Source organism: Pelophylax lessonae (assembly GCF_965119305.1).
Source record: "Pelophylax lessonae genome assembly, chromosome: 1".
Taxonomy (NCBI): Eukaryota; Metazoa; Chordata; class Amphibia; order Anura; family Ranidae; genus Pelophylax; species Pelophylax lessonae.
This window is the reverse complement of record NC_138768.1, coordinates 479,440,581-479,454,245: the sequence shown is the minus strand read 5'-3', so window position 1 is coordinate 479,454,245 and position 13,665 is coordinate 479,440,581. Positions and strand designations below refer to the sequence as shown.

The 13,665-nt window shown below is 40.6% G+C and overlaps 2 protein-coding genes across 2 annotated transcripts in view; both read left to right on the top strand.

The window, feature by feature from the left end:
• Positions 1–1,897, top strand: part of CREB3L3 (cAMP responsive element binding protein 3 like 3) — a 240,740-nt gene extending 238,843 nt beyond the window's left edge. Inside the window, exon 9 of the mRNA XM_082273056.1 lies at positions 1,410–1,897. Within this exon, the coding sequence (XP_082129182.1) occupies positions 1,410–1,789 (380 nt within the window). The 3' untranslated portion in view covers positions 1,790–1,897. The remainder of the gene's footprint in view (positions 1–1,409) is intronic.
• LOC309544955 (uncharacterized protein) overlaps positions 1–13,665 on the top strand; it is a gene marked incomplete at its 5' end in the record, with an annotated part of 957,880 nt that overhangs the window by 689,919 nt on the left and 254,296 nt on the right. The window lies entirely within an intron of this gene.

Here is a 13,665-nt window from a genome sequence, read left to right as displayed (position 1 = left end):
GAGTGGCAAGAAGAAAGCCATTTCTTAAAGATATCCATAAAAAGTGTCGTTTAAAGTTTGCCACAAGCCACCTGGGAGACACACCAAACATGTGGAAGAAGGTGCTCTGGTCAGATGAAACCAAAATCGAACTTTTTGGCAAAAACGTTATGTTTGGCGTAAAAGCAACACAGCTCATCCCCACTGTCAAACATGGTGGTGGTAGCATCATGGTTTGGGCCTGCTTTTCTTCAGCAAAGACAGGGAAGATGGTTTAAATTGATGGGAAGATGGATGGAGGCAAATACAGGACCATTCTGGAAGAAAACCTGATGGAGTCTGCAAAAGACCTGAGACTGGGACGGAGATTTGTCTTCCAACAAGACAATGATCCAAAACATAAAGCAAAATCTACAATGGAATGGTTCACAAATAAAATATCCAGGTGTTAGAATGGCCAAGTCAAAGTCCAGACCTGAATCCAATCGAGACTCTGTGGAAAGAACTGAAAACTGTTGTTCACAAACGCTCTCCATCCAACCTCACTGAGCTTGAGCTGTTTTGCAAGGAGGAATGTGCAAAAATTTCAGTCTCTCGATGTGCAAAACTGATGGAGACATACCCCAAGCGACTTACAGCTGTAATCGCAGCAAAAGGTGGCGCTACAAAGTATTAACTTAAGGGGGCTGAATAGTTTTGCACGCCCAATTTTTCAGTTTTATATTTGTTAAAAAAGTTTGAAATATCCAATAAATTTCATTCCACTTCATGATTGTGTCCCACTTGTTGTTGATTCTTCAAAAAAAAATTACAGTTTTATATCTTTATGTTTGAAGCCTGAAATGTGGCAAAAGGTCGAAAAGTTCAAGGGGGCCGAATACTTTCGCCAATGCACTGTATATATATGTATATATATATATATATATATTACGGTATATATATATCTCTATTACAGTATATATATATATATATATACATACAGTATGTATATATATATATATTACACATATTAACACACTATACAAGCCATTTTGCAATATAATATAATTAGAATTCCATGTCAATGCCTCTTCCTTATAGTACAGAAAAAGCATATCTGCTTCTTGTGTGATTTGCTCAATGCAAATCCTAGCTTGCACACACGCATCACCTGCAATAGGACTTTTTAGGGAGTTTAAGAAAAGATCTTAGGGTAACACAGTATATTCCAAAGGGAGAAAAGTATGATTTTGCAATAAAATGTATCAACATTCTGGTAATAAATATGATCAGCATGTAAGGGATTACATTTTTCTTAACAAAAACGGCAATTTCATCCTAAATTAAATATATGTACTACACCCGTGTTATATGCATAATCTGGTATAAATGGACATGTGATCTGAGGGGGGAAAAAATATTCTATCTCAATATATTGTTACTTTCCTCAGTCTTCTCCAGGTCCTTGCATAACTCTGTCTACTCAAGAGTATTTAATTTTCCATCTGAGAGTGAAGACATGGCACACTGGGTGGATCCAAGCAGCCAGACCCATAATAAAGAAGTACAGTCACAGAGAAAATCACTGGATGTGGATTTGCCTAATCGGGTGCAACAATTGATTAAAGAGGATCCGAAAGGAACAAATTATACAAGAATGTCAACTCAAGAAAAAAATTTGCAGTTTGATGAGAGCACTGCCAAGATATTGAGTGGGTCTGCAGGTGATTCTGTAGCCCAACAGATTATCATGTCTTGGAAAGAACCCTCTAAGCAAGAAGGGATGGCAAATGACTGTGGTAAGGTCAGAAAAAGTAATGAAAGCATTTGACTCAGTCTTGTGTTCAGGGCATGGCTTTCCTTTAGTTTAAGTAAGGTATGTTAAGTAGCAGAAAAGAACAAAAAGCCATAGCAAGAACACATTTCCACCAATATTCTTTAAAAAAAAGGAATCTGTAATCATAGAACTGCAAAAGTTGGCACTGGTTTTAAAAAGTAAATGTGTCCTTCCTACTACTGGCTGAGTCACTGACCTGAAGCAATCATGTCACATATGTAGATCTTTGTTCTGGGTCATGATTTACTAGTAAAAATGCACATTAATGCAGACACTTTCAAAAAACACTTTACCAATAGCCATCATGTGTATTACCTTACAACAGGGGTATTGAATTAAAATTCATAAAGGTTCAACCAGTAAAATTTTCTTCCAGCAGAGGTAAGAACCAAATTTTTTTCCAGCCCTTTTTTCTATGACAATCCTTTAATTCAGTGTCCTCAGTCCCCCCCCCCCCCCACATCACAGTTCCCCAATTCACAATAGTTTCCCTTTCACAATAGTGTTCGTAGGCCCCCTGCATGTCACCCCCACCCTTTACAATAGTGTACTGAACCCCCTTCACATCACACACACCCCTTATTCACAGCAGTCCTCAACCCCCCCTTCAAATCATCACCCCCACCGCACAGTACTGTACTCTGCCCCTTCACATCCCTCCCCCACAGTACTGTCCCTCTGCCCAAATTCACATCATCCCTTAACAGAACTTTGCTCCCATCATATCATCCCCGCTAACAGTACAGTCCTTTGCCCCTTCACATTCCCCCCAGCAGAACTGCCCCTTCTTCACATCCCCCCCACAGCACTGCCCCCCTTTACATCTTCCCTCACAGCACAGCCCACCTCTCACATCATCAAAACCCTCAATAGTATGCTCTGCCCTCCTCATATTAACCCCCCCCAGCACTGTCCTCCTTTACATCACCCCCCCCCCCCACCCCCACAGCACTGCTCCTTCCCTTTACAGCACTGCCCCTCTTCACATTTTACCCCTCCAGCACTTCCCGTCCGAGCACATTGCCCTCCTTTTGCATCTCCCCCCCACTCCCCAGCAATGCCCCTCTTCACATCCCCCCCAGCACTGCCCCTGTTCACTCCCCCCCTCAGCAGCACTGCCCCCCTTCACATCATTCCCCCCACACACAGCAAGAGTCGTGTCTTCTGCCCCCTTCACTCTTCTACCTTAGACAGAGCAGGGAGCAGGATGCAGAGAATTTCTGTATTATTCAGCAGGTGATTGGCTGCTAGGACTAACTTGCAGCCAATCACCTGCTGGTTAACTTGAAAAGTTAACCCCGGCACCTCTTGCTCTTGCACTCTGTTCAATGCTGTACTAAGCCTCCCACACTCGGTCCACAAATGCTCTGCCTCCTGCAGAGAGCTCTGTCTAAGGTAGGAGAGTGAAGGGGGGCAGAGGAAACTACTCTGGCTGTGTGTGGGGGGGGAGGAAAGATGTGAAGGGGGGCAGTGACGGAGACTGGCGGCTCCTAAATGGCATGACTGCAGGCCTGGATGGAAGAGCGGCACGGTCCGCATTTGGACCACGGTCCCCCATTTAGTGATGCCTGTTACAAGTTCCCTTTATGGAACTTTATTTTCCCTTTATTTAAATACTCAAGAAACATTTTTATGGACAAAGTTGCTTTAAATAGAAAACAGAAACAGAAAAAAATACAGTAAATCCTATGCATAAGTAATTATTCCTAACTTATATCTAGAAGTAAAAAAAAAAGCATACAGATTTAGCCAGGTGGATGTTTTACTTTTTTGTGCAAGCAAATATTTTAGACCAAGTTATGTGTAAATATTTTAGAGACTAGGTTCAGGCTATAAAGCTTTACATATTAAAATGGTCTGACTTTTATAAATGAAAGGCTGCATTTTGTTTGTACACTAGACTTCACATTCAGCTAGGAAGCAGAAAATAAGGGATTTGAGAAAATAAAGGTGTCTATAGTAGGAACAAAAACCTATCATGATTTATATCCTACTGCAATATTGTTTCTCAGTGCTACTGTTTATTCTAGTTCTGTTCAATCAGTATATATTCAATATATACAGTAAATAAAATATTTCACAAAATACCTGTGAACAATTGTGGAGCAGGAGAAAAAAAAATCACTAGATTAAGTTAAGGAACATTACATATTTTTTTTAGAAAGATCAGCCTGAACTGGCTAGATGTTAAAGCAGTGACTGCATTAAAAATACATGGTTGCTTTGCTAATACAGGACAATATGAAAGGGCAATCCCCCTCAATCCCCCCATTTCACCTTTGATTAAGTTGTGTTCCAATGTGACACATTACCGTGGGGTCTGCCTTTTTCAAGTTTGGGCTGAGGAAATATGAAGAATTTGGGATGGTTTGTCAGTTATTAATATAGTACATACATTAATTTCTTTTGATTACTTCATACTATACCATGTACTCATATACTATGAAGAATTTGGGATGGTTTGTCAGTTATTAGTATAGTACATACTTTAATATCTTTTGATTACTTCATACTATACCATGTATGTATTCAACCGTTTCAATAAACGTTTATTGTGGAAAAAAAAGAAAAGTATAGTACAGTACTAGTTTGTTATTTATCTTACTTTGGTAAATCAGATCGGAAGCTAAACAAAGATATCACTTTCTAATCGAGTGCACTCGATGACCGCTACCAATATTGAAGGAGAAGTACAGCCAACGCTCATTTGGCTGTATTACTCCTGTGTATCACAAGAGTGCAGTTCATTTTGAAGTTCGCTCTCTGCTGACGTCACAGTCAGTCCAGGCTCGGGTGTCATCACAACCATAGTTGGGATCGGGAGCACAGCCTAGCGTTCCAGTGATTGACAGTCAGCAGCTCTCTGCTCACAGAGCTGTGAGAACCGAGCGATTGGCAGTGTTAAATTTCTCGGTTCTCAGTGTTAGAGGTGTCAAGGGACAGATGCAGCATCCAACCGGATCAGGCTGCATCCACCTAGGTAAGTATGAATTTAAAAAAAAAACATACATCTCTTTTAAACAGTTTTTCATTATGTATGTGTCTATGTGTCCATGTAGATGTTTGAAAATGTAGCCTGCTCTCGTTTTATGTATTAGTTTGCTGAGAAATCTCAAATGATCTTGCTTGTCCCCTCTTCTTTGCAATCTGACCACACCAAGCACCAAAACAGATTAATGTCAACATTAATGTCACGTTGATGCTCAACGTGCCTGTATCCCCTGTAGTTTGTCCTCTCTCCTATCCACAATGTTTGAGTAGGGTGACCAGGTGGGATAGCTTCCAGTGTAGAAATTATAAGATATTTTGAAAAGGGGTATCATATTCGCCATATAATTTTTTTTTTTTGTTACAATCAAGTTAACGGTGAAGGTAACGAGCCATACAAGTAATATCATATTTTAACCAGTTGACCTCAGAACCTGGAAAAAATCAAAAATGCATTTATAATTTTAATAGAAGCTCTTAGCAAACAGTAAAATTCCTAAGACTATCTGAGAACACTTTAAGATTGCATATAAAAAAAGGGAGACAGGATGGCCAGTGAATGGTCTCTAGGATTGTATTTCATTATTGAAGAATTAGTAAAGCCGAAGATTGGGTATGGATTTTCTGGCATATCAATAAAGATAAGGAGCATCACTTCTCCACCTTGTCCAAATAAAAAACGTCTTGTATTCATTAAAAATGATAAAACACGTTCTCTTATTAGTGGAAGTAAGTAAACCCATATGGTTACTAAGCAGGAGGGCAGTTATTCAGCAATTGACCACAGTGGTGACTACTTCCATTATTTGCAGCATTCAGAGAGATCGGTCAGGTATGAGATATGCATACTTTTATTGGTCTAAGCTGGACCAATGTAACTCTACATAAAAATCATATCTAAACTTCAGCTTTAACCACTTGCCGACTTACCTACACAGATTTACTGCGGCAGGGCAGCTTGGCTGCGTAAAATCACGTAGATCACACGGGACACAGCAAGGCAGCCCAGCGGGAGGAGCGGTGGCAATTGCCGCCGGCCTCCCGCAATTGTTAGAGAAACTGACAGAAGCCCCACCTGCTTATGTAAACAAAGCAAGCGGGTCTTCTGTCACACAGGCAGAGAGAGATCAGCAGTTTCAGCTAAACTGTAACCCCGATCTCTCTGTGCCTGTCACAGAGCCCTTTCCCCCCCACAGCCAGTAAGCACAGTTAAGGCATTGTGACAGGAAGTCAGGTAAATCTGTGAGTGCTGTCACAGATGGGAGATACACTGCTGCTTGGTTTAGACAATTCACCAATTACTATAGGGTGTCGGCTGCAAAGGTAGCCAGGGAGGTTTGAGGAAGTTGAAAACCTCCAGCTATTCAGAATGAAGAAATCAAGGCCTCTATAATTTGTCCAGAGAAAGTCTATTGAGGGCTGCCTCCTGAAGCTGTGTGAGCTGGGGATAGGAGAGCAGTCAGATGTATGCCTCCTGGAGCGATGTGCGCTGAGGAGGGTAAAAAAGACTGAAGACTTCTCAAGGTGAGGACATGGATTGTTTTTCTATGTGAAGAGAAAACAAAGGAATGTTCTCTATGTGAAGGGAAAACAAAGGAGTGTTTCCTATGTGAAGAGGTCAATGAACTATTTCTATGTGAAAAGAAAATGAATGGACTATTGATGGTCTGCTGTAGGATCAGCAAAGTCTGCCCAACAGTAGGTTGGGGACAGACCCTTTAGGTAGGTTCCTGTGTGTGAGAAGGTAGCCGCCCACAGTGGCAAGGATTTATTTTATTTTATGTTTATTTTGAAGTATGCTGTTTTTGATGCTTGCACTTGTGTGAAGAAAAATTGCAAGAATAAAACTCATACACTGTTGTTTGCAACCACTTCTCGGCTATCTCTCTGTGTAACGAACCCCAAAAGGGGTCATCCACACCCGCCACCGAGCTAACCCCTCACAGCATACATTAACCCCTTTGATCACCCCCAGTGTTATTTAGCACTGATTACTGTCTTAATGTCACTGTTCCCCAAAAAAGTGTCAAAAATGTCAGTTAGGGATCCGATCTGTCCGCCGCAATGTCGCAGTCCCGCTAAAAATTGTTGATCGCCTCCATTACTAATAAAAAAAAATTCCAAAAATCTATCCCGTAGTTTGTAAACGCTATAACTTTAGCGCAAACCTATTAAAATATGCTTTTTGGCATTTTTTTTACCAAAATATGTAGCAGAATACAAATTGGCCTAAACTGATAAAAAAATGTATTTTTTATTTTCTTTTTATTGTGAATGTTTTATAGCAGAAATTAAAAAAACTTTTTGTCACTCTTTTTTTGTTTATAGCGCAAAATCTGAACACCGCAGAGGTGATCAAATACCATTAAAAGAAAGCTCTATTTGTGGGGGAAAAAAGGACATCAATTGTATTTGGGTACAGCGTCACATGACCGCGCAATTTTTCGTTAAAGTGACGCAGTGCCAAATCAAAAAATGGCCTGCTCAGTAACCACTTGCCGACCGCCGCACGACTGTTTACTGCGGCGGTCAGCCCCGTACAGGCAAAGTGACGTAGGACTACGACGCTAGCCTGTGAGCCTCTAGGGGGCTCTCGCCCCCGCTCATTCCCTAACAAGTCCGTGCGGTCACTCGCGATCTCCCATGGAGAGGGAGAAAGGCAGGTGGCTAATGTAAACAAAGCCGCCTGTCATTCCCCCTGATGTAAGAACAGAGATCATATGATCCTGCTATGTAGGATCGTATGTCTCTGTGGTTACATCACTAGCCACACCCCTTTACAGTTAGAAGCACGCCCCTAGGGACACCCTTAACCCCTGCATCACCAATAAAGTTAACCCCTTCCCTGCCAGTGTCATTTTTACAGTAACAGTGCATATGTATAGCACTGGTTACTGTAGTAATGTCACTGGTACCCCCAAAAGTGTCAAAAATATCAGTCAAGGGTCCGATCTGTCCGTCGCAATGTCGCAGTCCCGCAAAAAAAAAAACAAAAATGAAAGAAATCTTTCCCTTAGTTAGTAAACACAATAACTTTTGCGCAAACCAATCAAAATACGCTTATTGTGATTTTTTTTTTACCAAACATATGTAGCAGAAAACAAATTGGCCAAAATGTTAAGACATTTTGATTTTTACATTTTTTTGGGGGAATTTCATATAAAAAAATGTGAAAAATATATATATTTTTTTTAATTTATGCTCTTTTTTTGTTTATAACGCAAAAAGTGAAAATCGCACAGGTGATCAAATACCACCAAAAGAAAGCTCTGTTTGTGGGAAAAAAAGGACGTCAATTTTGTTTGGGTACAGCGTCGCACGACCGCACAATTGTCCGTTAAAATCACACAGTGCCGAATCGCAAAATAGGGCCTGGTCAGGAAGGGGGTAAAATCTTCTGGGGCTTAAATGGTTAACCACTTCTGGACCGGAAGATTTTCCCCCTTAATGACCAGGCCATATTTTGCAATTCGGCACTGCATTATTTTAAAGGACAATTGCGCGGTCGTGCAACACTGTACCCAAATAAAATTGTTGTCCTTTTTTTTCCCACAAATAGAGCTTTCTTTTGGTGGTATGTGATCACCTGTGCAATTTTTATTTTTTGCGCTATAAACAAAAAAAAAAGAACGACAATTCTGAAAAAAAAAAAAAATATTTTTCACTTTCTGCTATATAACATTCTCAAAAAAAAAATAAACATTTTTTAACATGTTGTTAGGCCAATTTGTTTTCTGCTACATATTTTTGGTAAAAAAAAAATCGCAGTAAGCGTATTTTGATTGGTTTGTGCAAAAGTTATCGCTTCTACTAACTACGGGAAAGATTTATGTCATTTTTTTTTTTACTAGTAATGGCGGCGATCTGCAATTTTTAGCGGGACTGAGACATTGCGGCGCACAGATCGGACCCCCTAACTGACATTTTTGACACTTTTGGGGGGACCAATGACATTACTACAGTAATCAGTGCTAAAAATACGCACTGTTACTGTAATAATGACACTGGCAAGGAAGGGGTTAACATTGTGGGTGATCAAGGGGTTAAATGTGAGCCTAGGGGAGTGATTCTAACTGTATGGGGGCGGGGCTTGTAAAATGACCATAGAGACTTGTGATCCTATATAGAAGGATCACAGGGGCTCTATGATCATTCCAGGGAGAAGAACAGTCAGTTGTGTTTACAACAGCTGACCATTTTTCTCCATCAGCGGGGAACGATCGCGGGTGTCATGTGGCAATCGGAGCCGCCTGCCCCGTGCATCGGCTTCCCTGCTGCCGAGTGATGGTGGGAGTGCGCCGGCAGCGGCGCGCGCTCGCCCCCTTGCTTCCTGCGTGCGACGGGCATAGGTCTACATCGGTTCACGCAGGAGGGCCGCACTGCTGCAGTAAAAAGGCAGTGGGCGGTCCGGAAGTGGTTAAGGGGGTAAAACCTTCAGGAGCTGAAGTGGTTAAATCTGCTTATACATAGGTTAAAAAATCTCTCCAGCTCTACCCTGCAATTTAATTACCTGCCAGACTCTATGAATGTGCTCTCATAACAGTCTCTTTTCATCTCAGATATATATAGATCAATTCCCAGTTGTTGTCAAGCACTCCCTCCTCTCCCCTGCAGCTGCTGTTCACTGACACAGGGGATCAAGTGACTGAACCAGACTGGTGATTTAGAACTATTTGAAGTTTGTTGAAGGCCCATTGAAGCCTTCCTGCAGCTTGTTTAAAGTGACAGTCAGCCTCATTTTTTTTTTTTTTTTATGTCTTTTACTGGAAGTGGTAGGGGTTACTCAGAGTGTAGGAAATTGGAATGAAGTAACCCCTATTAAAGATTAACTACAGGAACATATAAAAGAAAAATTAAGAGATGCTTGTTTTTTTTTGTTTTTTTTCCAGAATCATATTTACCTAGGTGGATGCAGCATTGGTCCGATGCAGCATCTGTCCGCTGGCGCCTCTAACACTAAGGACCAGGCGAACGAGCACCACCACTTGGTTCTCACAGCTCTGTGAGCAGAGAGCTGCTGATTGTCATTCAGCAGCTCTCTGCTAATCCCCCCACCCCATGCTCACGGGAGCAGCCAGCTCAGGTTCTCAGAGACTCTGTTCTGCAGTCCTGTGACCCATTTTCAGCAGACAGCGGGCTGAAGCGTCACAAACTGCCCTCCTGTGATCAACAGAAGAAGTACAGCCTAACGAGCTTTGGCTGTACTTCTCCTTTAATGGAGCCATGTATTATTAAAATATATATTTTTACTCAACAATAGTAAGTACCTGAACTTGACCATCATGTAAGTACCTGAACATCAACCAATGGCAACCCCCTGTACAACAAGTACTCTGGGACTGGGAGAGTTAAGGGCAGCATGAGTAGCCAATCAGGAATGCTGCATGCAAACTTGCTAAGAGGAACCATACAGCTATAAGTACAGGTTGGCAGGTAACACAGCAACCTTACATGATTTTCATTTATGCATTTAGAAGTTTCCCCTGGAGTTCACCTTTAGATTGTACTTTTTCCTAACTTTTGCACTGTTGCTATACCTTTTATGCATTTTAACCACAATGAGAAACCCAATAAAAACTACCTGTTAAAAATATTTGAGAGGGTCTATTTGTCTCAAGTAAAATAATCCTATATTTTTCAGTTGTAATTTCCAAAGTGCGTATTGTATTTTGTGTTTGTGAAACATATGTATATCTAGGTCACTGTGACCTATAATGAACATGAAAAGCAACACATTAGGCCGCATGCACACTGGACATTTTTGACCTTTGCTCTTAGGGGTGTTTGGCATTTTTTTTCTGCCTCTAAACGCCCCTGCATGTTTGCCTGTGTGTCCATGCATACATATGCATTTAGAGGGGTTTAGAAGCAGGGGCGTTTAGAGGACAAAAAAACCCAGCTGCCAGCATGTCCAGGACCAGGAGCACTTTGGCACTAAAATTATTATAAATTGTTCCTCTGGCTAATGTAGTGAATTAATGCCCAAGTGTTCGACAAGCCTAAACCCATTACGTGCTTTTACAAGCGTTTTTTCTGCCAAAACACTGCTGCCAAGAGTAAATATGTCTAGGAGAGATGGCAAAAATGTCCAGTATGCATGAGACCTAAAAAGTAAAGGCAAAAGAGGAATAAAGATTTGGCATATCTGCTTAGTATGACCACATCCCTTAAAATGATGGAAAAATAGGTTTCCCCCTTGTTATGGAAATTGGGACTTTAAAGGCTCTCAGAGAGTGTACATATACATTTATTTAAAAAAATCTAAATGTATTTATTTTTGGGAAAAGTATATACATTGACAATTAAACAGATATAAAAAAAAAAATAGTGTGCAGTAAAAATGGGCGGTACACATTACCACACAATGTTATTTTGACAAAATAACTTTCTTGAATTTTACATATAAAAGCATGCATCAACCAATTTCCATGGTGAATTATTGACAACCTATTGACAAAGTTGTCAATAATTTACCATGGGGTGATGCATGCTTTTATATGTAGAATTTAAGAAAGTTGTTTTGTCAGAATAACATTGTGTGGTAATGTGTACCGCCCATTTTTACTGTGCACTACTTTTTTGATATCGGTTTGTCAATGTGTATACTTTTTAAATAATGAATACAGTTTGACTTTTTAAATAAATATATATGTACACTCTCTGAGAAATTGGAAGCAGCAGCAATTAAACAGATGTACAGTGTTCAGCATAAATGAGTACACGCCAACAGATTTGTCAGAAAACCTTTACTTTCCTTTTAGAATCAACATTTTCTATGGGACACTATACTCCAAAATACAAAATTGCAGGCCATTGATTGCAACCAAGATTTGTTAATTAGCAAAAAAGTATTTTTCCTAAAATATCCCTTCAAGACCGTAGTGCAAAAATAAATACACTCCAAAAAAAGTCTTAGGAGTTAGGCCCCTTTCACACAGGCAGACCGTTCAGACCGCCTGTCCGTTTTTTTTTTGGCGGATCTGAACGTATGCCCCATGCATCTCTATGGGGCATTGGATGTCAGCAGAGACATGTCCGCTGACATCCGATCCAATCCGTCAAATCTGGATGGATGGAAACCCTTTTTTCCATCCGTCCAGTGGATCGGATCGGATCAGAACGGACAGACGGTCCGTTCTAATCCGATCCCCAATAGAAAACAGCGGGGACCTGACAGCTCTGTCTCCGCAAACAGTGCTGAGACAGACCCGCTATCTGCCTGCTCAGCGGGAAAGACGGAGTCCGCCGACAGACTCCCCTGTGTGAAAGGCGCCTAAGACAAGGAAATCCTAATTAACAAGAATTCAACTACAGGTGAGTCTAATTATTCATTAAACAGGTGTCCAGCAGACAGTTGGTTATAAAAGGGCTTTACCTAACAAAGAAAACCTTGTCCCATTTCATGCTGTCAGCAATGGCACCACATGGAAGAGAGATGTCACAAGGCCTGAGAAAGAAAATAATTTATAACAAAAATTTAACAAAGATGGAACTGCAACCATCTCACAGAGAAGTCCAGGCCATCCACGTAAGTTAACACCTTCACAGGAGTATCTTCTGATGAGAAGTGATGAAGAAAATCGCCATGCAATTTCAGTGCAGTTAGCTAAAGAAGTAGAAAGCCAAACTGGGGTGATTGTTTCCCGTGACACAATACGGCGTACACTGCAGAGGAATGGCATGTGGAATGTCATTCATGAAAGAAGCCTCTCCTAAAGCCCATGCACAAAAACGAGAATTTGCCAGGGCCCATGCTGAAAAAGAAGACTACTGGGACTCTGTACTCTGAAATGATGAGACCAAGATAAATGTTTTTGGAACTAATGGCTTTAAAACTGTATGGCGTCGCAATGGTGAGGAGTACAAAGAAAAATGCATGGTGCCTACAGTGAAACATAGTGGTGGTAGTATTCTTCTGCTGCTGGTGTTGGGAGCTGCATTTCATTGATTGGTATCATGATGTATTGCTCTATATTGAAATAGAAGATGCTACCATCACTGGATTCCCATGGTCTTCCTGCACTTTTCTAACATGACAACGATCCAATACACAATACACAAATCTAAGGCACTGTTGCATTTCTAAAGAAGAACAGGGTGAAAGTGATTCAGTGGCCAAGTATGTCCCCTGATCTGTCTGATCCCTATCGAACACCTGGGGAATGGGGAATTCAAAAGAGACAAGTTGGGCATCACTCTCCATCCAGCATCCAGGCTCTAAAAGAGGTCGTTCTTGAACAATGGAAAAAGATAGATGTTGCAATTTGTCGCCAACTTGTTCATTCCATGCCTAGAAGACTTGATGCTGTCCTTACAAATCATGGATGTCATACAAAATACTAGATCAAGTCATTTTTGTTGTGGGGTGTATTCATTTTTTGCATCAACTAATTTGAGGAAAACTGAAGATTTTGTAATCTAAGTTTTATATTATTTTTGGAAATTGTTCTTGTGTTCATTGAGATATTGATGAAAATCCTACTTTTCAAAAGGGGAGTACTCATTTAGGCTGAGCACTGTATATGAAGACCGGTTACATAAAACATAGGGATCTATGTATAAAAAATTTGCATTGCAAATGTCTCAGAAAAAGTCATGAATAAAACCCATAATGTTATGTTTGTGTGAAATACCAGGTGTTCCTTCTTTCCTATCAAAAATGGTTCAAACTAGGCATGACAGCTTAGTGTGGTCAGTTAGTTTGTAATCACTTATGAAAATGGGAAAAAAAGGTATTTATAACATTTTTTCTTTTTATACAGTATTTGTACACAAATGTTTTCCTTTCATTTCGATTGAGGTGATGGTTTACATATACTTTAAGCTATCTTCCCTAGATGCTATAGTCTTTTAGCAAGGGTGTTAGTCATTCAGGGTGTTCC